Raw genomic sequence first — 23,772 nt, 5'->3', positions numbered from 1 at the left:
GCTAAGCAAAAACAAAGGCACACATTTGGCATTTCTGACAGGCTGAAAGGCTGTGGAAGAGGTTGTTATTATCTCTTGAAATTTTTTATCCAAACTCTTTTAAAGTTCTGCTTTGCACTCTGGTCTGCCTCATCTACCAGTATCAGGTTTCAGACTCCTACCACTCTGTGGTATTACAAGCAAAATTGTCATTTTAAATATTTCACTATGGGGTACCTTCAGTGTACAGAATTTACCAAGAAAACACAGAGGAAAAAAAATCAAGTGGAATTTGGAATTTTTCCCAGAGAAACACTTTTAGTTGTTTATGTTGTTGGGTTTTGGGGTTTCGCTGGGGATTTCTAAAGAAAAAGAAAAACAAAAACCAGTTTTGAACTCTACCATAACCAAATTTGACCTCCAATTTTGAAGTTCAACCACCGAATCAAGACATCTCCATTTGCACACACTGGTTTAATTGTTTTTCTGCAGCAGGCTGGGAAAGTGCAGCACGGAGAGGGAGCACGTGAGGTACGGAAAGACAAGGGGCATGCTTGGGGGCCAGCTCCTGTCTCTTCCTGCCCCACTGAGAGCATGTGCTGAGCAAACACTGACCCTAAAGAAGGGGCTCAAGCAGCCCCTGGTTGCTTTAAGCTCTGCAGACAGTCACCCCCACACAGGGTGAGACCCCAGCTTTGGAAGAGGGCAGGCAGTGGCTCAGAGAGGAACTGTTCCACATTCATGACTTCTCCTCTCAGTACCAGAGAGACATGGGTTCCTTTGATGGATTCTTTACACCTTGAAGAGCCACATCATTTTTCTCACCATCTTTTGCATTAACCTCTTTGTAGCACTCCAATTCTGCATGCATCCTCCACACAGTCCACGTCAGTAATGACACCCCTGAGTCCAACAACAAGTTGCTGATCTGATTTTTTTCTTTTTAATCTTAACAATTCAGAGGCCTCTTTCCAACACTAGTGAGAGGCAGGAGCTGGGGAAGTGAGCTATGGCTCAGTTTTTACAGCAGTTTCCAGGGGCTACTGCAGAAACTGTTGGGCTGTTTTATTTATTACGGGTTGCTGTTCGCATCTGCCACGTTGGGAAAAATCAGTCTCAGCACAAGGAAAGCCCTTGCTTCCACAGCAGTCACTGCCTCTGTGCATTTTCACTGACCTCTGCAGTGCCTGGAGAAGGGATCCAGGTGCTTGTGACAGCAGAATGAGGCTGCATAAATTCCCGGCTGCACCTCCACGTGTTACGGCTTTGTGCGGTGTCAGTGCCCACAGAGGGCACCGGTGCCCACACAGCACACTCTGCAACTCTGGCTAATGCAAAATACCCCACATTCCGTAAGAAAAAACCCACACTAATGCTATATCTGCATGTATTTGCATGCAAATACCAGCTCTCAAAATCGTATGCTTCATTTCACATCATCAGGAAACACCAAGAAGGACAGTGATGTCTGGCCTACGTGGAACATGGATGAATTCAACCACATTCACCAAGAAACATAAATTTTCCAGGAACATTTTCTCCTTTTCGTGACTATATTTGTCAAAATGTGCACAATTACAGTTGCAAAACAGCTTCTAGTTTGGTCTACCACAATTTAAGAGAAGCTAGACAACTTCAAAAGAAGCCAGAAAAGAGGAACCAAAATAAGAGGTTTCAGGAACTCAAAGAAAAAAATAGAAGCATAATGGAAGCTTAATTCTCAGACATAAAGAATGAAAATCTTAAGAATCGAAAAATATTTACATAAAATAAAGTAATATAAAAACTAAGTAAAGTCAAATTAAATAAAAAAATATCAAATCAAATCAAATCTGGCAATAGGTTGCTTCCTTCCCCCAGCACTGGGTAGGATACAAACTAATCAGATCAATACTATTTGGAGAGATTGTACAAACTCTCTCAGTAGCAGTTTTCAATGGCAAGTCAAACAAATATTTGTGAAGAAACATATATATAGGTGATTTGCCTCAGGGCAGCAAGATGGCATAAATGCCTCTGCCAGATTACAGCTTAATGCTCTCCAATTTGCATAAACACTAACTCATAGGGCAAGCTTGTAAGAAACTGCTTTTGATTAAAGTTTATTCAAAAGTACTATGAAGGACTAAGATATCACCCTGCTTTTATCATCTCAGCATCAATTTTCATCAATAATGAAAATTCTTTCATAAGGCAGTCCCAGATGCATTGTTTAAACACATCTAATCCCTTTCATCAGTAAGTCTCATTCCCACTTTTTTGTGCATTAAACATTAAGAAAAGCCCTGAGTACCCAGAGAAAGCTGTAAGAAATCAGTTGGTTAACAGAAACTATTTGGCCTTTCTAATTATTTTCTTGAATATGCCAGCAGAGTGCCAAATGTTGTGCTGGTGAGGAGCACATCAAGAAATAAAATATTCATCCTAAGAAACCTCTTTCTAATTCTCTTACTGTTTACATCTGGTACTGAGGAGTGAGTATGTGAACATGCAGGAAAGAAGGAAACATCATCAAAACAGAGACAAAAACATGGCTTTGGGTGAGTACCCAACATTTCTCTCATAAAATAAGCATTAGCAGGAGGTGTAAAACCAAATTTTTTTCTTAGAAGTAAGGATTACAAACTTGAAAAACAGCCAGATATCAGAAGATAACCACACTAATAACCACACTATGAAACATGTAAACTATATGCCATGCACCTTTTTCATTGCAGATGCAGCATGCTATGCCTTAGGGGCTGAAAAATGCTGCTCTTTTCATCTCTGTGTTGGAAAAACTGTGTTTGTAGAAGATGCTCAGCAATGAGTTTAAACTCATTAAATAACCTTAGTGATTACAACATATGAGAGAAGATGGCAAATACACATAAGTGAAATCAAAACCCACGTGGGTGGAATAAAAGAACAAGGACAAAACCTGGCATGACATTTTGCACTGAAGAAATACTTTGAAGATATTACACAAATTTCTTTTCAAAAAATGAAAAATGTTACGCAGGTTACCACTGTGCTCTTTCTCTCTCAGCTCTGCGATTATAGAAATCAGATTTATAAAAGATCAACCAAATCCTGTCTTTCCCCTGCTGTAAAAATATTTTCTCCCAGGGGTGTATTAGTTTCTAATCCAAAAGAATTGACACACAAATATGACTGCACATCAGTAACACAATATAGCCTGCAGATTTTTGCAGAAAACTCCCTATCATTTATTTCCAATTCAAAACAAGTTTTGCCCAGATAGTGGTTGCTTTACTGTCCCTGGAGAGAAAAGTTTTTTTTCCTCATCCAGCTACAATAACTGATGGTTTGGTTTTTTGTTTTTGTTTTTGTTTTTGTTTTTAAATTTCTATTGTTTTTGCAACTGATTGCTCAGTTTTCCATTGCATCTAGGTAATATTACCATGGTATACACCCTGCAGTTTCTTATATTTAGTCTGTGGAACACCTAGGGAGCTTTGCAGTAATGGCAATCAGTGTGCTGCCTTTCTCCCCTGTGCCTTGCATCTTCTGCTCTATGTTTCCTTTTGCCTTTATTTTGTTTTGTTTCTTTAACATAGAAGGCATTTTTGGTCTTTGAGATGCAAACTAGAAATTACAGTAATACTGTTTGGTTCGCAGCAAATTTGTACAGCTTTACAAATAAGCCATCAGGATCTAATAAGGAGACTTGCTAAAGTGGGTGTTCATTATGCACTCATGTCAAAACCCAAAAAAACTCCATTTCTCGTCTCTTTGGGAGCATTCCTCCGGTTTCTCCTTCACAATGTTTCTCTTGTTCATGTTTAACAGGGAGGAACTAATTTCTGTCTTTCTTCCTTAAAGATTGCAGACTGAGAAAGTGTCAAATTCAATCACGAAAGCAGTAGCTGCTTCAACATCCCTCCTGACAGGTTCTTATAACTTCAGGAAGGTTGGAAGGGAAGGAAATGTGAGGAATCCCAAAAACTCTGCATCAAGGAAAGAGGTCTGGCCTTTCCTCAGACAGTCAGCCAGAGGGAAGAAAAACACAGGAAGATTTCAGCTTGTACCAACTTAGATCTTAAGTCTTGCCTCATAATCAGCACCTACTCATCTTGAGTTCAAGGGGTTGCAGAGATGGCACTTAGAGTTTCAGAGGACATTCCTCAGGATGAGACCCTGCCTATCATTACAAAAATAATGAGAAAAGCAGCTCCTCAGTACCTCCCTGAGACACTGCACCATCTGTCACAACCTTAACCACTGGCAGATTGTCCCCACACCACACACAACCATTTGCAGAAGCCAGCCACAACTCTTTTTTTTGCCTCTCCTCACACTTTTACCCAAGTTGCCTGTACAAAGCATCCTGCAAAGGCGAGGCAACAAGGCAAATTGTACTTGATTAATCGCAACTGAATAGCTTTGAAAACTCTGAGACTTAGCAGGGGGAAGGAGGGACAATGTGGCATTGAGGTTTCTGTCTTACCGCATGACAAAATCTGCTTGATCTATTTGTTTGCCGCAGCCGCTCTTTTTCAGGATCCCACCGTTTCCCACCACGGAGCATTTCTTCAATGGCAGCTGGAAGGGAGTAGCCTAGCAACACAAAACAAGGACCGGTTTTACAGACGAGAACACACACATCTTTGTAGCAGCCACTCCTGGAGAACCCGGGGAGCTGGCAGGGCTCAAAGTGACGAAAGAAAAAGGATAATTAAGAGCTAAGGAAAAAAAATAAAAGGGCAGAAATTAGCTGGTAAGTAGATGTAGGACAGGTCTTATCCCCACTCCCCAAAGCAGAATGCAACAAATGTGATATAGAAGATAAAAGATATTTCTGCAAAACCAAAACTGCCTCAAGTCCTGATGCAGATATTGACCATGAGCCTACTAGGCAAGCTGCAAGGACACAGGGGAAATATGACAACCAGAAAAAAATAAAAAGAAAAAAAGAATCCATGCAAGTGACCTTCCTGAGCTGATACACAATAGATATCTCTGGGGAAGAAAGGAATAGGGAACAAAGTGATGACAGAAACACACTGAGAATCTGGAGTCACCCTGGCTCTCTCCATGGTTGTGTCACTGGGACGGGTCAGTCCAAAGCCTTAGGCAAAGATATTTGTAGCCTGACAGCAGCTCCTTAAACTGTCAGCTGCCCAGACACAGAATAAATTAAAATTAGAAAGGGACAATTTGAGCTAAGAAGCTCTTGTAGTCGCTTAGCAGGGCATAAAATTGCAAGGTCAAATTGTCCTGCTCTCCTGTGCATCAAACACAGTAATAAATTAGATCTGCACAGTCTTCATTCCAGAGGATCGCTAAACTATGAGTGGGACATCTTCCTGTAAACCCCAGGTCATTCACCTTTAGTGAGGCTGAGACAATCACTTAAGCAGCACACAGGGCATCAGTGCAGCACAGCATATAAAAAAAAAAAGTGGTGAAGAGACAGGTGAATTTAAAGCAGTGTGATTTTGATACAGAATGGGATTTGTCTACAATGCAAGAGTTAATATTCTCCTCATGTAAACAACAGTGCAGGGCTTTTTATTTGTCAAACCTGTCAAAAGCTGACTTTGCAGCAGAGACAGAAGGTACTGCACAGGCCTCTGAGAATGCAGATGCCACGGCGACAGGATGCAGCACCGCAGAACTCTCTGGAAGGATGAGGCAGAATGGCAGCAGCACTTGGCCTCACTTACACGTACAGAGCAACGTCTGACTTTACATCATGTATTCACCAGGCATTGCAACACAGTATGTGGTCCAGAAAACAGACCCAGTGTTACGGCACAAACTCTGCATTTGTTAGAACTCATTCCTGCTTTCTCATTTCTTTAATTCCTTGTATTTATTTGCTTTGTCTTCTTTTCTCAGCAAATTAAGACTCTGTTCAGCTAGTATAAAGTCACAACCTGCTTTCTAACGAAAAACATTAAAACATGTTTGTTATCCTAACTGTGGATTAAGATATGCTAAAGCAGAAAAATAAATTTTAGTGTCCTGAGGCTCAGCCACAGTTAGGAACCCACTGACAGCACAGTGGAGCAGTACTGAGTGTGCAGCTGCACTCTTGTCCTGCATCTGCCTTCTCAAGAACATTTTTTAATTTACAGTTTTTGAACTAGGAGGATGTCTTCAGATTCAAAGGACTTGAGATTCATCTCTGAGGTGACCCTGACCAAATGAGAGCTCATATACTCAGTAAAGGAAGGATGTGGGGGTGGCAATTAAAGGAAATGTAGAAGAGATATATTTTATAAATAACAGTTTCTTTCTCATTCAAGATATATCAAAGCTCCTTCCAAGACAGGTAGTTATACAAAGGCAAGGCTGTGACAAACCACAGACAAAGGCAGCAGCCATTTAACTCTTGCTTTTAAGAGTAGTGAACACTGTCACATAAATTCTGTGCCTGTAGTACATGTTGTGTGGCTTTAGACCCCCAAAATAAACACTTAGGAGTTACTAAATTCTTTGAGTTGGAAAGAACCTTTGATATTGCTTGAGATGACTTGCTGTCCCCTTCAAGTGAGGTTTATATCCTGTTATGCTCAAAAATGATAATATCAGTTGTCACTTGCATAAATGCTTTGGTTTCCAAAAGCATGTAAAGCTTTGAAACCCTTGTCCTTCTGTTATCCTGAACACTGGCTTCTTACCTGGTGTGCATGGCCAATTCACACACCAAGGAGAGGTATTTCTATTTTTTACTCCAGTTTGTGCGAAGTAGGGAGCTGGGTGGTAACCCAGAAAACACTAATCATCAAAACTTCACACAATTTATACATTTTAACAAACAAAGGCATCAACATTCATTGGTTACAAACTACATATCCTTTTCATTAGTTAGTACTCAAATCTACTCCAATCCTTATTTGCTAACTATATCTCTTGCTTCTCATGCTAATTAGTCTGCATGTACAGTTCTTCTCTCTGTTTTTATAAGGTGGTCAATGGGCTGGTGGTTGCAGTCCCCCACTGCCAGAATTACCTTTCCCCCATTTACTGCTCAGTCCTGCTGACTTCACTCCCAGTGGCTCTTTTCTAAACAGCCCATTCATCTTGGGATTGTGTTCCCTTTTCTTTAAAACAAAGGATTAACCAAGCCTCTGAGTTTCACAATGCAACTGCTTAATCACACCTGCCTAGCTATAGCTACTGATTAACAACAAAATAACTGCCAAGTTTGGATCAAATCTTGAGGGATTAGATATCACTTCAGAGAGTCTAAAAAGCAAAAGAACAAGATAAGGGCCGAGAAGGCGGTGTGAAGGAGCCAGAAGAAAGTAGAAGGGACAGATAAAATCACCATGCTGGTTGTCCCTCTGCCTAACTTGTGGAGAAATCTACTCGCTCTCTGGACACAGGAGAAAAAACAGGCTGAATACAGTTCTCTGTAAAAAGCCACAATGCCCACAGGAGCCCTCAGATACTTTTGCCTCACCTAGCAAAGTACTGAAAATTCAGGACATGGCACAGACATCAGACAGAGTCTACACGCCACCATTTAGCTTAAAATGTTCAACAGATCCGCTTTGCCGAAGACCACACGTATAAACTTTCCATACGCGTAAAGCAAAATACACAGTCCAGTGATGGGGTGTGGGGGGTTGTAAGGCCAAAGGATTAAGTGCCCCTGCTGCTTGGTGGCATTTCAGCTGCTTTGAACTTAATGAAGAGCAAGCAATTGCTTAGGATGACCTGGGAGAAACCTGCATTTATCTCGCACGTGACTCTTCTTCAGACATCCAAATCACAGATCTGTATTATTGCTGAGACTGCAGGATCATTTCAGGAACTCTTTGTCCAACCAAACACAAACCGACTGGTCACAGAGAAATCATGCAAGTCTGAAACTCAAGTGCTGCCCATAAGCAAGTATAAAACACATGGTTCCTTTTTTTCTCTCTACAGAAGGCATTTCTCCTTTCCCTCTTTCAGAGGGGACTTCACTCTATGACTTCCCATAAGCACTCAGTTCATTCCTTCCTTTGGGCTGTCCAAAACAGGCAGTGCAAACAGCTTAAGCAAAATTACAACACAATTAACCAAAAGGTAGTTTTAGCCCTCAGACACAGTAGAATTACTCAGCTTGTGGAAATACATCACCACTGGGCTCTCAAGATGTTTCCCTGCATCCTCTAGCTGTTCCAACTGCCTGTTTGTCAGGGTGTGCATTGTGGGTTTAAGGCTGGATTTAATACTTAATTAATTATCAAAACCTGGAGTTATTTTTTTCCTGTAAGGGTAAATAACATCAAAGATGAACTCCAACAATGACTTGTTTCCTCATACCAACTGATCTCACATTGTCTTCATGGTGTAGGTGTGGGTCATCTGTCTTCAGATTTTTTTAATGTTGTTGGGGTCAAAGGTTATAATAATGGTATAACTTGTTCCGGAATTAAACTGGGTTTACTTTGGTTTGTTGTTTTTTTTTTTTGTAAAATAGATTTGGACATTGTAATTTCAACAAGAGCCAATTTTCAGTTTTAAGGAGATAATACTATATAGTAAACCCAAGTTGGCTTCTAGATTTCTATTACCAGCAAAATCTATTTTACAGGACTCATAAAAACCTTCTCATGCTTTTCTTCTTAACCTCCCACAGCATAACTCTTTGCTAGGCAAATTGTCAGTTCATATTGACAGCGTGAAAGTTCTCACATTGTAGGGACCCAGCTGTCATTTATGCTAAATGCTCAAGAAAACTCAGTTGTTTTTCTCCTTAGAACTGTAAGCTGGCCTAATGAATGCTGGCTTTGGACAAAAAAAAGTTGTTACAAAAGCATTTCCACTAATATTAGCTTCCTGAAACACTTATTTTCATTGTCAACACATTTGTTATTTTCTTCATTCATAGAATTTTCATGAATGGCTGGAGTCTTGTGGGTGGACTAATAAAAACAGTGCACCATTGGTTCATCTAGTGTAATAGAGAAAATGTACAAATAAATCACCAACTCTTCCTGATTTTTAACAAATCATTACCACAGAATTTGCAAATACTCTTAATTAAAAGCACCTTGCATATTGGAAATAAGCAGAGTGAATTCCCTTTAAAAGTAAGTCAAGTAATTTTAAAAGGATTGCATAAAGTGGTTTTTTAAAGGCATCTCCAAACAAAAACAAAGACAGAAAGGCCCCACTGTCTCATTTTCCCTGGTTTAAAACAATGAAATTCCATTGATAATTAAAGAAGATGTTCTATTTCATATTCATATAAACAAAAGAAGAACCTGTACATCCCCCTGCGAATTCAATGACAAATAAGCACACAGAGCAATAGATTAAAGACTCCCAATTGAATATGGGACTAATTTAACAAAGCATCTCTCCAGCAATTCACTGATTAGTTTAATCATTCATCGAAGTAGAAATAAATCATTGTCATCTGTTAAAAGAACATTACACAGTACTAACAAAAAATAATTTCTTTTAGATAATGCTACACTAAATCACTTTGATTTCATTGTTAGGTTGTTAATGCATTAATTTTTGCCTACTCCCTGCCAAAGACTTTAATCAGCAACCAAGTTCTTACTGGAAAAATAGGAAAAATTACAGTATTCAGCCTCTGATTTAATGCTTAAGACGTCAAAATCATTGAAAACACTGAGAGCATAAATTAGAATAATTTCTTCCTAAAATAAGCGTTTTGAATTTGCAGGTTTTGCTGTGGTTTTACTGTCCCTTTTGTGAAGGCAGGATCCTGATGTGAAGGGTGTTGTTCTACTGAATTTTCTGAGGAGCGAGCAAAACCCTGAGAGTTCACAAGCAGCCAAATTCAGCTCTTAAAAACACAGTTTCTTGTACTTTTGAATAAGGATGCAGCTGACACTTGAAAGGACAGCTCTCTGTGTGACAGCCTCAGGTAACGTGGCCTTGGTTTTTCACACTGTCAGACATGGCAGGGTGGCAAATGCTCCTTCTTCACTGTTTACAAATCATCTTCAGTCTGATGGGTCCTTTTCTTCCGCCTGCAGAGCTGTCAAGACATGACAGCTTGATTGCAAGTGGCCCCAACAAAACATCAACTTCAGGGATGGTGTATTCCCTGTAGGGGACTGGGGAGTTGGCTGTGGTTCCTTGCATTTCACTCAATCCTACCCTGACCTGGCTCCAGGACCCCAGAGCAAGGAGTAACCACTGGCAGCAAGGTAATAGAAAAATTCATAGAGTCATAGAATGGTTTGGGTTGGAAGGGACATTAAAGACCCCATCTAGTTGCAACCCCCCTGCCAGTCTCCCCATCATGGGCAGGGACATGTCCCACTCGACCAGGTTGCTCAGAGCCCCATCCAACCTGGCCTTGAACACTTCCAGGAGTGGGGCATCCACAACTTCTCTGGGCAACCTGTGCTAGTGTGTCTCATCACCCTCACAGTAAACAATTTCTCCTGTATATCTAATTTAAACCTCTCTCTCACTGGAACAGGTAGGGCTCTGATTACCAAATGATTATTAGAAGAAGAGACTGCAACAGTGACTAAGAAATCCCTCTAGAAAATAAGGAAGAGATCCTACAATGGACCTCCAGCTACCTTCTTCAGTTCACTTTGGCACTGCCAACTAACACATTTTGAAACCTCAAGCTCGTTGCTCATACAAAAGAGAAGTTGTCCAGGTGGGACAAGCTTCTCTGCAGGTCCATGCAAGCATGTCTCAGTCATGACAGCAGTGTCTTTATTCAGAACTAAAGCAGAACTAAACAAATGTTTCGAGCTTATGTAAACTTTGTGCTCTTCACAAATATGTACTTGAAGCAATATTGTTTTTCATGAGATTAGTATGTCATAAAATATTTACACAGGGACACAGGACTGCAAAGGATCACTTGGGAGACTGAAGGCAGCGCTGTGCTGCTGCAGGACACCCCCTTCTATCCAAAAGGGTATTAACTGCAGAGCAACCACACACAAAAGAGAGAACACTTTGCAACATGCTGCATGTTCACATAAGCCACAGAGTACCAGTGACTAGCTGGCAGCCACTTTTAGTTCAAGATGTACTTTAAGCAGGAACTTCAAAACCTTGTGCTCTCTAATAGCTTTCCACTCAGCGTGAAGGCACTGCAAGGGAGCACTTGCCATGAATTAAAAGAACATTTAAATTGCTACTGTGGCATTTAATTCAATGGAGTCAGCCTTCATACAGTGAGTGGGGATTATAGAAGAAAAAAAAAAAAGCACATTTGGAGATTGTAACAGTTTATTTTAGAAAACAGACTATTGACAGTATATCATGTATAGTATTTTAAACCATGAATTCTCTGGGAATGTCAAGGGAATTCTCCCTGACAAGACAAAGAGATATGAATGGGTGGGAAATTCTAAAGTTCTGAAAGACTTCTGGATTCAAACTTAATGACCTGCAACACATTAGGACCCCAAACTTTGGATTAAAAATTATAAAAAGCAAATATCATTTCATGATTAATGGAAAAAAAGGAACTCAGCCTACTGGGAGTGGGAAGGGTGTCTCTTCTTCTGGATGAGTTATAGTTTCCAACACTTCCACAACAGGGAGGCCTCATGAAGGACTTGAGCTGCCTTCCAAATATCTGCATTTAAATGTTCTGTGGAGTCACCCAGCCCTGTGTAAAGTGTGCAAAATGGAAAAATAACATACAAATTCCCTGAGAAACAGCTTGACCAGAATTCATAAACAACCGCCTCTGTTGGCTACCCTCAACACTGTCTCGTACACTTGAGTAACTCACTTGATTTTTTCTTTTTAAATCCTGTGTGATAAGGATGAACTTTGAGTCCCAGGTCAAATCACTAAACTCTGCCAACATCCAAAGAAATAGTCAGCAAATCCTTCCTTTTCCCTGACCACCTGACACCACCAGATGCCACAACAAGCTCAGAGGAAAACACCATCCAGTGTGTGGGATTCTCAGCCCTGCTCTGCTTTGTCAACACCTTTGGAGGTAGGTACACAAGACTCTCCCACTTAATTTCAGCTGACTCTGACTTAAATGGTGGCTCTGTGCAATATTTACAAAACCTCCTAGTTCACTGGCACTCGGTGGCAGAAAGACACATAGGCAGAGCAGGTATTTCAGCATTATCTCATACTGCACAATGGTGAATGCTTGGCAGCAACCTCCCATCTTTTGGGTTTAGAGACATAACTTGCAGGTGCTGCTTTAGAACAGTTTGCCCATTCTTCACTTTTTCCCTGTGTCTTTCTTAATCTGCTCCAAGTCTGAGCAGAAGAGAAAAAGCTGTGTATCAACCTGTATACGCCACGATTGCATCGATGCAATGCTCTAGGCTTAAGCCAAAAAAAGTGCATCAAAACCTTTTTGGGTTTTTATTAGATGTTTCATGGAGACAAGGGTGAGCACAAACAATCACTTCATGGGGAAAAACTACTTTTTTAATATCATGTATGTCTATTAAACAACAAGAGTAGTTACCATTTTATGGCAGTTTAATGGGTTATTCTGCGGGTGTGGGGAAATGCAGTATAAACTTTTTAACTAATCTCCTGCACTGCATTTCACAGTGTCCTAGCTGAGGAAGCTACACCGTGTAGGCACACAATACCACTTTTATGCACAAAGGTCTTTGTTAAAGTAAATAACTACTACACTACAGGTAGAGAAATGTAGAGTGAAAACAAGTAATACAACTGCCAAGTGACAAAGTCCTCCAACTCTGCCTGTACTTGGTGATTTCAGGATGGACAGTTTCCGTAACAAGCTTTCAGTAACAAAAGAGAATAGGGAAAATTGCAGGGTATCTGCTTACTTATGTCTGGTGTAGGAATAAGTAGACAATGCACTCTCACGTTGAATTATTCTCTTGTGACACTGTGGGATAACACATAGTCAGGAAAGACGGAAAATATCTGGAAATTTTGCAAGACCAGCTATTGCTCAGTAAAGGGAACTACTCACTTCTCCCAGCTTTACAAAGGATTTCTCAGCACAGTTTCATATACGTGCAAGGTTATTGCCAGGACCAATCCACAGTCAAATGAACAGTTCCTAAGCATTTTAAGAGCAATCCTAACCCTGCAGAACTGATGAAGGATGAATGTTTCCACAGTCACATGAGCAGAATACAAATAATTGTGAAAGGCAAACAATAACCCGCACTGAACATGGGAGGAAGCAGAAAAGACAGCACGCAGGAGGACTCTGAAGGTGTCAGGAGACCCACCTGCATGTATGTGGTGGATTTATCAGAGAGCTCATACAGCTGTAGAAACACAGAGTTCTCTCAAATCTGATTAGTAGGACACGGAATATGCAATCAATAAGGTTTGTTTCAGCTCATAAAAAAATATAAAGGGCTTCCAATTCTACTTGTATAAAGAACAGTAACACTTATGTAAAGGAGTGGCTTTCAGAGTTCCTGATCCCACTGATATGAATAATAAAGGAAATCGATCAACATATACAGGCACCAAAATATGGATTTAGTGATCATGTGGGATACCAAAGTTAAAGCTTTGGCTTTCATTTTTTAGCCTGTCTTAAAAGCAATACACTTCCATTACACTAGTATATTAAACAATGAATTTCTACAAGGAAAAGACCCTCTAATCAACAAGTGTTCTTTGCCTTTGCTTTATGTCTAAATAGTTCAGATGAATCAATGACATTTACTGAGATTCACTGGTTAAAAAGACATCAAAGACAACTGGTAAGGATTGATCTCCCCAGGAAATTTGCAATTAGAGCTTGAGTGGAGTTTAAGCACTGAGATTGGTTTCTGGCAGCATGGAAGCACTGCTTATTTTTAATACTTGCAGACTTCATTTTTTTTCTCCTCTATTAATAAGAAAAATTAAGCCTCTTAAGAAAGCTTCATTTACCTTATAGATAAAGAGGAAACACGTAACTATTTGAACACAAATTTTAGACTTTGAAAATTGCAAATTTTACAATACATATGGAGATTTATTTACCAACCTATCCTGGTAAAATCCAAATAATTCCTTCTGATTCCAATTAAGTACACATAGATAAACAGCAAAAGGAACCACAACAGGTTACCTAGGAAACATTTTAGGGGCTCTCTGGTGTTTCAGGTGTTTAGAATCATAGAATCATAGAATCGATTGGGTTGGAAAAGACCTCCGAGATCATCGAGTCCAACCCTTGGTCCAAATCCAGTCCATTTACTAGATCATGGCACTCAGCGCCACGTCCAATCTGCATTTAAAAATCTCCAGGGATGGTGAATCCACCACCTCTCTGGGCAGCCCATTCCAATGCCTGATCACTCTCTCTGTAAAGAATTTTCTCCTGATATCCAACTTAAATTTCCCCTGGCGGAGTTTAAGCCCGTGCCCCCTTGTCCTATTGCTGAGTGCCTGAGAGAAGAGACCAACCCCCACCTGGCTGGAACTTCCCTTCAGGTAGTTATAGGCGGTGTGAGGTCACCTCTGAGCCTCCTCTTCTCCAGGCTAAACAACCCCAGCTCCCTCAGCCTCTCCCCATAGGACTTATGCTCCAGTCCCTTCACCAGCCTTGTTGCTCTTCTCTGGACCCGCTCCAGCACCTCAATATCCTTCCTGAACTGAGGGGCCCAGAACTGAACACAATACTCAAGGTGTGGCCTCACCAACGTAGAGTACAGGGGAAGGATCACTTCCCTGCTCCTGCTGGCCACGCTATTTTTGATACAGGACAAGATCCCATTGGCCTTCTTGGCCACCTGGGCACACTGTTGGCTCATGTTGAGCTTCCTGTCAATTAGTACCCCCAGGTCCCTTTCTGCCTGGCTGCTCTCCAGCCACTCTGTGCCCAGCCTGTAGCACTGCATGGGGTTGTTGTGGCCAAAGTGCAGGACCCGGCACTTGGCTTTATTGAACTTCATCCCATTGGAATCAGCCCATCTCTCAAGTCTATCCAGATCCCTCTGCAGAGCCCTCCTGCCTTCCAGCAGGTCGACACTCCCTCCCAATTTGGTGTCATCAGCAAATTTGCTGATGATGGACTCAATCCCCTCATCTAAATCATCAATAAAGATGTTAAACAGGACTGGGCCCAACACTGATCCCTGGGGAACACCACTGGTGACCGGCCGCCAGCTGGATGCAGCTCCATTCACCAGCACTCTCTGGGCCCGGCCCTCCAGCCAGCTCCTAATCCAGGAGAGGATACACTTGTCCAAGCCATGGGCTACCAGCTTCTCCAGGAGTATATTATGGGAGACAGTGTCAAAGGCCTTGCTGAAGTCTAGATAAACCACATCCACAGCCTTCCCCTCATCCACCAGGTGGGTCACCTGATCGTAAAAAGAGATCAGGTTGGTCAGAATAGTTTATGGGTAGAGATTGGATGGAGAAGCCTTATGATTTGGGCTGCCTAGACACATTTTTAAAAATGCAACATGTAATATCAACTTACAGATAGAGAGGGTTATTTAAATGCACTCCTGAGTTGGACGAAACAACAGCATGAATCCAGAGAAGTGAGCAATCACTTTTCTCACTGCCCCCATGACACACAGTCAAACCAAATGCATAAAACACACTAAGAAGCAAGAAACAGTTTGAGGAATCAATAAATGTATCAAGCACCATTATATCTGGGCCAGGGCAGGAGCCTGTATCAATCTGTATCTTACATCTTTAGTCTGTCCTTCACCCAGAAAACCTGATTGCACACGATTTGGCTCATGTAACTAACAACACAAGAAAAGTTGACACGTAAGAGTCAGAAGTCACATAAGAAAAGCAAATAATAGAAAACAACACAAAGAATTCTAAAGACTGCACATAAATCAAGGGTATAACTCTTCACTTAGAGCACTATCTTTCTTCAGGGCAGTCTTTCTGCAGAAATGTAGAGTCAAGGTCAAAAGACCTTGTTGAAAAGTAAAAAAAGGACGTCAGCAGCATAATAGGATTTACATATAATGAGTCACTAACAAACTGTTTAAAAAGGCATGTTTATCAAACAAAGAAGCAATTAGAGGGAAGTGCAGTGCCATGTAATGCCATGTCTAAAGGTTATGAAAACAGAAGTTTAGAAGTCCAAGGAGGTTGAGGGGAATAGCTACTACAATTACAGAATCAATGCAGTTTATAGTAGCTACTTATTTTTTCCGGTAATGAAAACAAAACTCCTTAAAATGTATTTTCATATAGAAGCACAAGAGTAATTAATGAATAATTTATCATAACTGATTTGAATAAACAACGGTCATTTCCATATAAATAATAAAACACTTAGTGACATAAGCTTAAAATTGGGAAAAGTGTAATTTCATTATATAAGGGTGTAGGTTCCCGAAAAGGCAAATAAAGTGTCATTTGTTGCAAGTCTACACGAAGCCTTGTCCAGAGAAGAGTAACAGAGATGGTGAAGGGTCTGGAGCACAAGTCCTGTGAGGAGCAGCTGAGGGAGCTGGGGGTGTTTAGACTGGAGAAAAGGAGGCTCCGGGGAGGCCTTATTGCTCTCTACAATTACCCAAAAGGAGGGCGTAGCCAGGTAGGGGTCAGCCTCTTCTCCCAGGTAACCAGCAGCAGGACAAGAGGAAATGGCCTCAAGCTGAGCCAGGGGAGGTTCAGGCTGGACATCAGGATAAATTTCTTCACTCATAGGGTTGTGAGGCATTGGAATGGACTGCCCAGGGAGGTGGAAGTGTTCTAGTAATGACTGGACATGGCACTCAGTGCTCTGGTTTAGTTGACAAGGTGGTGGTCAATCAGAGGTTGGACTTGATGATCCTGGAGGACTTTTCCAACTTAAATGATTCTGTAAAAATTCATTTGGGGCTAGCTCCTCTACTGAGAGCACAACCAAACAGGCTGGGTTTCAGGGACCCAACTCAGCCCAAGGCTGAGGTAGCACAGGGTACACATCAGAATATGAAAATTAATTTCACACAAAGGTACGCCTTTTCTCACTTGGTGCCTCCCTTGCTTTTAGCATCATATAATTCACGCAATGTAGTCCACCTCCTGCCCCAGGCAGGGCCAGCCATGACACTTGGTCACTGTGTGCCGTTTCTTACATGCTTCAATGCAGGGTTCGGTGGGTCAGGACCCTGGACAGCTCCAGGCATCCACCCGGACCCTTCAGCTTTCCCAGCCGTCCTTTTAGACGTGTAAATATTCCTGAGCAAAGAGTTAAAAAAAAATTACATGCTGCCCTGTTAGAGGCTCCAATTTGGAGAACCTGGCCTTGAACACTTACAGAGATGGGGAGTCAAGCTCTGGGCAATCTGTTTCAATGCCTTGCCACCCTCACAGTAAAGAATTTCTTCCTAATAGTACTCTCATTTTGAAGTCATTCCCCCTTGTCCTGTCACTACACGTAACAGTCCTCTAGTTTCATCTTCCCACAGTATCTCCAAGTTTATTTTTAGAGCTACCTCAGTCAATTAAAGATATAGCTCTAATTAAAGGGAGACATGGGGTGCTCTCCACCCATGTCTGGATAGTCTTTAAAGGGCAGTCTCAGAAAAAAATGATTGTAAAATGACATTGTGTTGTAGATTACATTCCTTCCCAATTACATCCAGCTAAAAAATGTCACACTTAAAGAAAAGGTTTTTTCCCCTGGAGATATAATCTCTTAAAATATGACCTGGGATTGGAAAGACAGATTAGGTTCTTTTCTGGTTTTTGTATCACTACTGAAGATTCTGCACAAGCAGGCTGCTTAGATCTTCCATTTTTGTGCTGGTCTCTTGACAATGCCATTCAGGATATCTGAAAGGTATCAGACCACCCCACTGCTAACAACCAAGTCAGCAACAACACTGTGTGCTTTTTTCCCCAGTAAATGAGAGTGTAATGACTTCAGAATGTGCAGAGAATTGCTAGATTAAACATTCTTTTTAACAGCATCCCTCTTGTACTCCTAGTTACATTTTCATACCCTTCAACATAAATCTTATTCTTTCCATCTCTTTTCTCCACAAACAAATGGGACTCTGTGCTAGACTGCCACAGCCTACATATTCTCATTTTTTTTACTCAGCTTCTCCCTTGCTTTAGGAAAGCAATGAAATGTTTGGGTATGTACCTTCACTGTTTCTACCATCAACACAGACAAGCTGGCATGCTGTATGTAAAACATCCCTAATAAAGCTTGTCCATAATAAAGTTTATCCATCTGGTACATCTCCAAGGTCGACAGTCCAAAACACAGCACTGTACTGCTAAGAAGAGGAAAATAACCTCTATCTCACCTGAAACCACGACACTTTCCTTTCAGATTCATATTGGTTCATTTTAGAGCTAAATCCCAATGCAAAAAAACCTTAGCAGAACTACCAAGTTTCATGGACTTTTTGTATGAAAATCTTGGAAGCCTGTGAAGTTTGTAAACTTCCATCAATTTAATTAACATTCATCTGAAAAGTTTATGGATATTAATGAATTAATGGCCTGCATTTTTCATTCACAAAATAGTCTAGTGGCAAAGCTTTCATTTAAGCAGTGAAAATTTTGACCAAGATTTCATTAAGCCTGAAGAGGATACTTGTAGATACAAGTGACTGGCAGATTCTGCACTCCAAATATTGCACTGAAGTGAAGAGGAGGTTGTTTTACAACACCATGCTAAAGATAAATTAGCAATGCTTCTACATTAAAATTCAAAATGGGCAAGCCTTTCACAACGAGTTTGGCAAAGTGGTGGGTCACAGGCTACAGCATTTTGTTTAAATCACTTCTCCCACTCCTACTTAAAATTCAGACATCCAAATTCACTACATCAAAGAAAGGCTACAGCTCCACTGAACTTGCAATAATTTGTATGTAGCAGGAGTCTACACAGACCTATGAGCTTGCTACATACCCACAGACTTCATCCCACTACAGAACAAGAAAAAAACCCATGTGCTTCAGGGCAGGAGCTGTACTCTGTCAGGTCAGCCAGGGGTTGAGATGAAACACATCCTCGGATGCTGGATGTGACTCATCACCAGCAACACATTCCTCCACTGTGGTGCCATCGAGATACCAGTCATCAATACACAAGTCAGCCATTCCCTCCTGCTTTAGGACTTTTTACCCCAAGTGCACTTGCCTGCTAAGCACACAGGTTGTTAAAGAGACAGAAGCTGCAGTGTGACTCCTGTCAGTCTCACGCCCAGAGAAACTCCATGAAGTGCCATTCCACCCCGGACTGCAGCCTCAGCTCCCAGAAACCTCTCACAGTCACACCCACTACCTCACAGTACAGTTAGCTTCTCCACAAGCACCTCTCTGCCTCTTCACATTGAGTGGTCCAGGGAATAGCTCTACAGAGTTTCATATGATGGGTCAGTAAAAGGTGAATATCCTTTCCAAAAGCATCACACAGCAGGATGCAAGACTTCAGGCAGCCAGCACTCAGCATTTCTCCCTTTATCTGTGCTGCCACACACAAGAATGTAGTCCAAAAATGAAGGCACACAGGCAGACAGATTAAAAAAAACGGTTTTAGCTGAAGCCTGTAGATCTGGTTGATATGATGGACTCTAATGCAAAAGCTCACACCTTAGTCAGATAAAAAAATCAGTAACTCCTAACAAAAAGTACATGTACGTATGAAGAAATATCAAGCTGTAACATGGAGAGTTTTCAACAGATTTCCTTGGTAGATACAATATTGTCAGTTACTTCCAAAGTGCTGAATGATGTAATATTGTATTCATATATATCACACACATACATCTACAAAGTGAGAGCATAGCAACAAAAATGCAATTACAGACTGTAATGGCGGGGAATCAGCAGTAAATAGGGAAAACAACGAACTCCACGAATTAATGAAAAAAATACTGCCATGATTTTGCAATAATATAAGAGAAGAGCAAGTGCTCAGTGTTCACCCAGCAGATGAGGTAATAGCCTGCACAGCTGACTGGACACCCCAGAGATCCCAACTTCCATTGTCTCTACACACTGATGTAATTTATATCCATTTGCACAGCCACAGCAGTGCCTTAAAGAACCTAAAGCACAAAAGTAAAGCTCAATCATCCAATTAACTGCCCAAGCAGCTGTGGGGATAGAAATTAAATTATTTGCTCCATAAAAATCTATACTTTCTACAGTGAATTTTAAATTTAGGTTATTTTATTTATGAATTTTAAATTTAGGATAATGGCTAGCACTTCTCAGGATTCTGACTGCACTCAGGATGTATGTTATATTTAATTTCTGTTTCAATTGTTCACGCAATTCAATGATTTGGTAAGGTAATATATTTTACGTCTTGTCTGCATTGTAGACCCAGGCAGCAAATTTGCTGAAAATCAATTTTTTAAGCTACAGTGATGTATTCTGGTATTGCACAGCTTGACAGGACAAGTCAGCAGTTCTATTCCCACATTTATACTTCTGGGGATGGTAGAAATCAGATATATTCGAGATGCAACAATGAATTAGTGCAACTCATTACTGGGGTATCGTAAATGCTTCATCGTAAGGGGTCCTTTGTATGCAGAGGTAGTAACTGTTGTAGGCTGGTGACTGCAGCCTTGTAGCACTGACATGCTGCAGCTGAAGCACCAGTGCTGGAGCAGGCTGAGAAATCACCCCGTGCAACCCTGCAGCCTTCAAGCCTGAAGCACTGGAGACACTGACACAGAGCACTTGGCACCTGCAGGTGTCAAAATACCTGAAGAAAGATGTTAATGAGTGTGGCCGATGGAATTATAACCATCATCATACAAACACCTGGGATCTGATCTGCAAAAACAGCCTTTCTGTGGCACTCCAAGCACAGGCAATGGGGATTCCCAACTCCAGAGAACCTACAGGCTTAAACACAGCCCCTACTGCAACTGATTTATTTTCTGTTCCTTCCCTCAAATTAAAGCTCCTCTTCTCCATTCAAAGGAAACTACTGCAAGTCCCAAAAGAGTGGGAAGAATATCAAAGCACAGTGCAAATTGCTCTTAACACGCCGCCAAAGTAAAAAATCATTTTCACTCAGCTCATCATTCTTGCAGAGACAGCTTTTTTCTCCCTCGAATAAGTAGCTAGACATCCACTGAAGGCAAAACATAAAGACATGGCAATCAAAAGAGAAATTTTAAAGTACAAACCCGTGGTTTTTAAATTTACTCTTTCTGACAGAAATTTGGAGTGCACTGCCAGTAAGTGGTAGTTAGGCGTATGCTAGTGAGATGAAAAAGACCCTGGGAGCATAATTTCAGAGAAAATGCTTTTTGAAAGGGAAATTCCGTGAATTCTGGTGGAAAGGTTACTCAAAGCCACACGCATACCTGTCACATTTCTGCAAGTTGTACAGTATTTCGCTTCCTTGAAAGTACAAGAGGATGTTAACCTATTTGACAGAAGATAGAAAAAACGTTCTTAAATTTACAGAGAAAGGGGCTGTGAATTGACTGATTTGGACCACTGTCAAATCAGGACTACTGCACATCACAGATTTTCTGTATCTACTCAAGTTTAAAGGAGGTTTCAAAAATGAGCCACACCTGGCCTGTTAATGAGCTATTTAACAAAATAATTTCATACAGTTTCCAAAAATCTGATCTGTAGAGCTTTAAAATAATATCAAATTAACTTTAAAATACCACAGACAAACATCATCACAACATGTTAACTGAGAGTGGAATCAAGGTATTTTTGTGATCTAAAAAAGATCAAAAAAACCAGAAACAAAAACAAAAAGGAGAGAGTAAAAGAAAGAAACATCATGTGTTCATACTTCTAAATAATGGGTTGGGGAGAAGTCTAACAAGAGGGGATGCTGCATGTACAGACAGGCAGGGAAAACATTGTTACAAAAATAGTGCAAGGCCATAATGGAGAACTTCCCCCTGCAGGAAAATTCAGAAAGTAAGTATGAACAAGATTCTAATTATGAAGGATTAAAGAAAAGAAAAGTGTAATCCAACTGAAGTTAGGTAAACATCATGCTGCCTGTGATTGGTATATACCCTGCCTGGTTTGACTACATTGCTTGCTAAAATTTAGCAACTACCCAGTTAAATTTCAGAAGTTAGTGCATCGAGTGTAGGATATGAGCTTAAAGTCCAGCAATCTAAAAGATGAAAAAAAAAAGACCTTTTTAGGCCAGTGAGCCTTCTGAAGTCCTCTTTTACAACTGAGTCATACTGCACAGGACTGGAAGCTCAGTGGCTTAGATCAGGGAAATACAGAATGTACCAAAACTTCATACAGGTATTTTAAACTTTAAAGAATTGTGCATTTTTTCCTTCAGATGTGGCAAACCAAGCATATAGTGCATATTATATGTTATTTGCACTGGAGTTCTGCTCTACATTACAGAATAGCAGGCTGGGCAAGGTTGGAAGGGAACACAGTGGGTCATCTGGTCCAATCTCCCTGCTCAAGCAGGGCCATCCTAAAGCACATGGCACAGGATTGTGTCCAGACAGTTCTGCAATATCTCCAGTGAGGAGACTCCAGAACCTCTCTGGGCAGTCTGTTCCAGTGCCTGGTCACCCGCACAGCAAACAAGTGCTTCCTCATGTTCAGATGGAACTTCCTGCACATCAGTTTCTGCCCTTTTCCTCTCGTCCCATTGCTTGGCACCACTGAGCAGAGCCTGGTCCATCCTCTGACACTCTCCTTTCAGATACTGATAGATATTAATGAGGTCCCTCTTCACTCGCCTCTTCTCAAGGCTGAACAGGCCCAACTCCCTCAGCCTCTCCTTGTAAGAGAGATGCTCCAGTCCCTTAATCATCTTCATCACCCTCTGCTGGACCTGCTCCAGGAGCTCCATGTCTCTCTTGTACTGAGAAGCTCAGAACTGGAGGCAGCACTCCAGATGTGGCCTCACCAGGACTGAGCAGAGCGGCAGGATCAGCTCCCTCCACCTGTTGGCAATGCTCTTCCTAATGCACCCCAGGATCTCCTCGGCCTTTTTGGCCACAAGGACACAACGCTGGCTCATGGACAGCTGGTTGTCCACCAGGACCCCCAGATCCTTTCCTGGAGAGCAGGTCAGACCCTAGCCTTTGCTGGTGCCCGGGGTTATGCCTCTCCAGGTGCAGGACCCTGCACTTGCCTTTATTGAACTTCAGACAGTTCTTCTCAGCCCATCTCTCCAGCCTGACGGGTTTCTTCTGAAGGGTATCAGCCCCTGCCCCCAGCTTTGTGTCATCAGCAAACTTAGGTTCTGCTAATCACCTTAGGTGACTCCTTGCTTCCCCATCCACATAAGAGAGAACAGTGAAACTTGTCTTGTGGGATCAGCAGGAAAGGAGCACGCCGCAAGAGCCAAGCTTACCTTGCTTTAATAAAAAATATTACCTCTCCTGACAAAGCTTGTTTTATCTGTGTTCTTATACCTTCAAAGCCACAACAAAGCTAGAATAGCAGCAAAACATTAGTACACAGTATTACTACAGGGAGGAAAAAAGCCATCTAGACAACAAATGAATACATAGCAGCAAAGCAACTGCACCTCCTACCTGACACCGATCACGAGCAAATCATTTTACAGTTCAAAAATTGACCACAAAAACTTGTAATTCATTTTCAGACCACTTTGAATTTCACTCCAGGTGTGCAAATTACCCCAGTATCAGCCTAATGGAGCAGCACTTACGTGGAAGGGGGTTGTCTCATCTTTATGCAGGATTCAAATCCCCACAGCGGGATAAAGCAGAGAAGCCAGAGGCGTTACACTGCTGGGAAGCAGGTGCAAAACGAGACCTGTGCTCGCCTGTGTCGCTGTAATGACTCTCTGTCTCTAAGGTCTGTGCTAAGCTGTGTGAACTCCACACAACATGAACATGACAGCAGCCAAGAAAGTATTAATGGGGGAGTCAACTGATCCCCTAACTGTGATTAAAAGGCCAACTAGAAAGAGACGCTAACAAAGACTGAAGAATAGCAGCAGTAGGTGGGGAG

The 23,772-nt window shown here is 41.4% G+C and overlaps 1 protein-coding gene across 1 annotated transcript in view; it reads right to left on the bottom strand.

The window, feature by feature from the left end:
* Positions 1 to 23,772, bottom strand: part of ST8SIA1 (ST8 alpha-N-acetyl-neuraminide alpha-2,8-sialyltransferase 1) — a 129,329-nt gene that overhangs the window by 59,218 nt on the left and 46,339 nt on the right. Inside the window, exon 3 of the mRNA XM_064654478.1 lies at positions 4,430 to 4,539. Coding sequence (XP_064510548.1) covers positions 4,430 to 4,539 — 110 coding nt within the window. The remainder of the gene's footprint in view (positions 1 to 4,429; positions 4,540 to 23,772) is intronic.

Source organism: Pseudopipra pipra, chromosome 5, assembly GCF_036250125.1.
Source record: "Pseudopipra pipra isolate bDixPip1 chromosome 5, bDixPip1.hap1, whole genome shotgun sequence".
NCBI lineage: Eukaryota > Metazoa > Chordata > Aves > Passeriformes > Pipridae > Pseudopipra > Pseudopipra pipra.
Note: the sequence above shows the minus strand (reverse complement) of the source record. Positions and strands in the feature narration are given on the sequence as shown.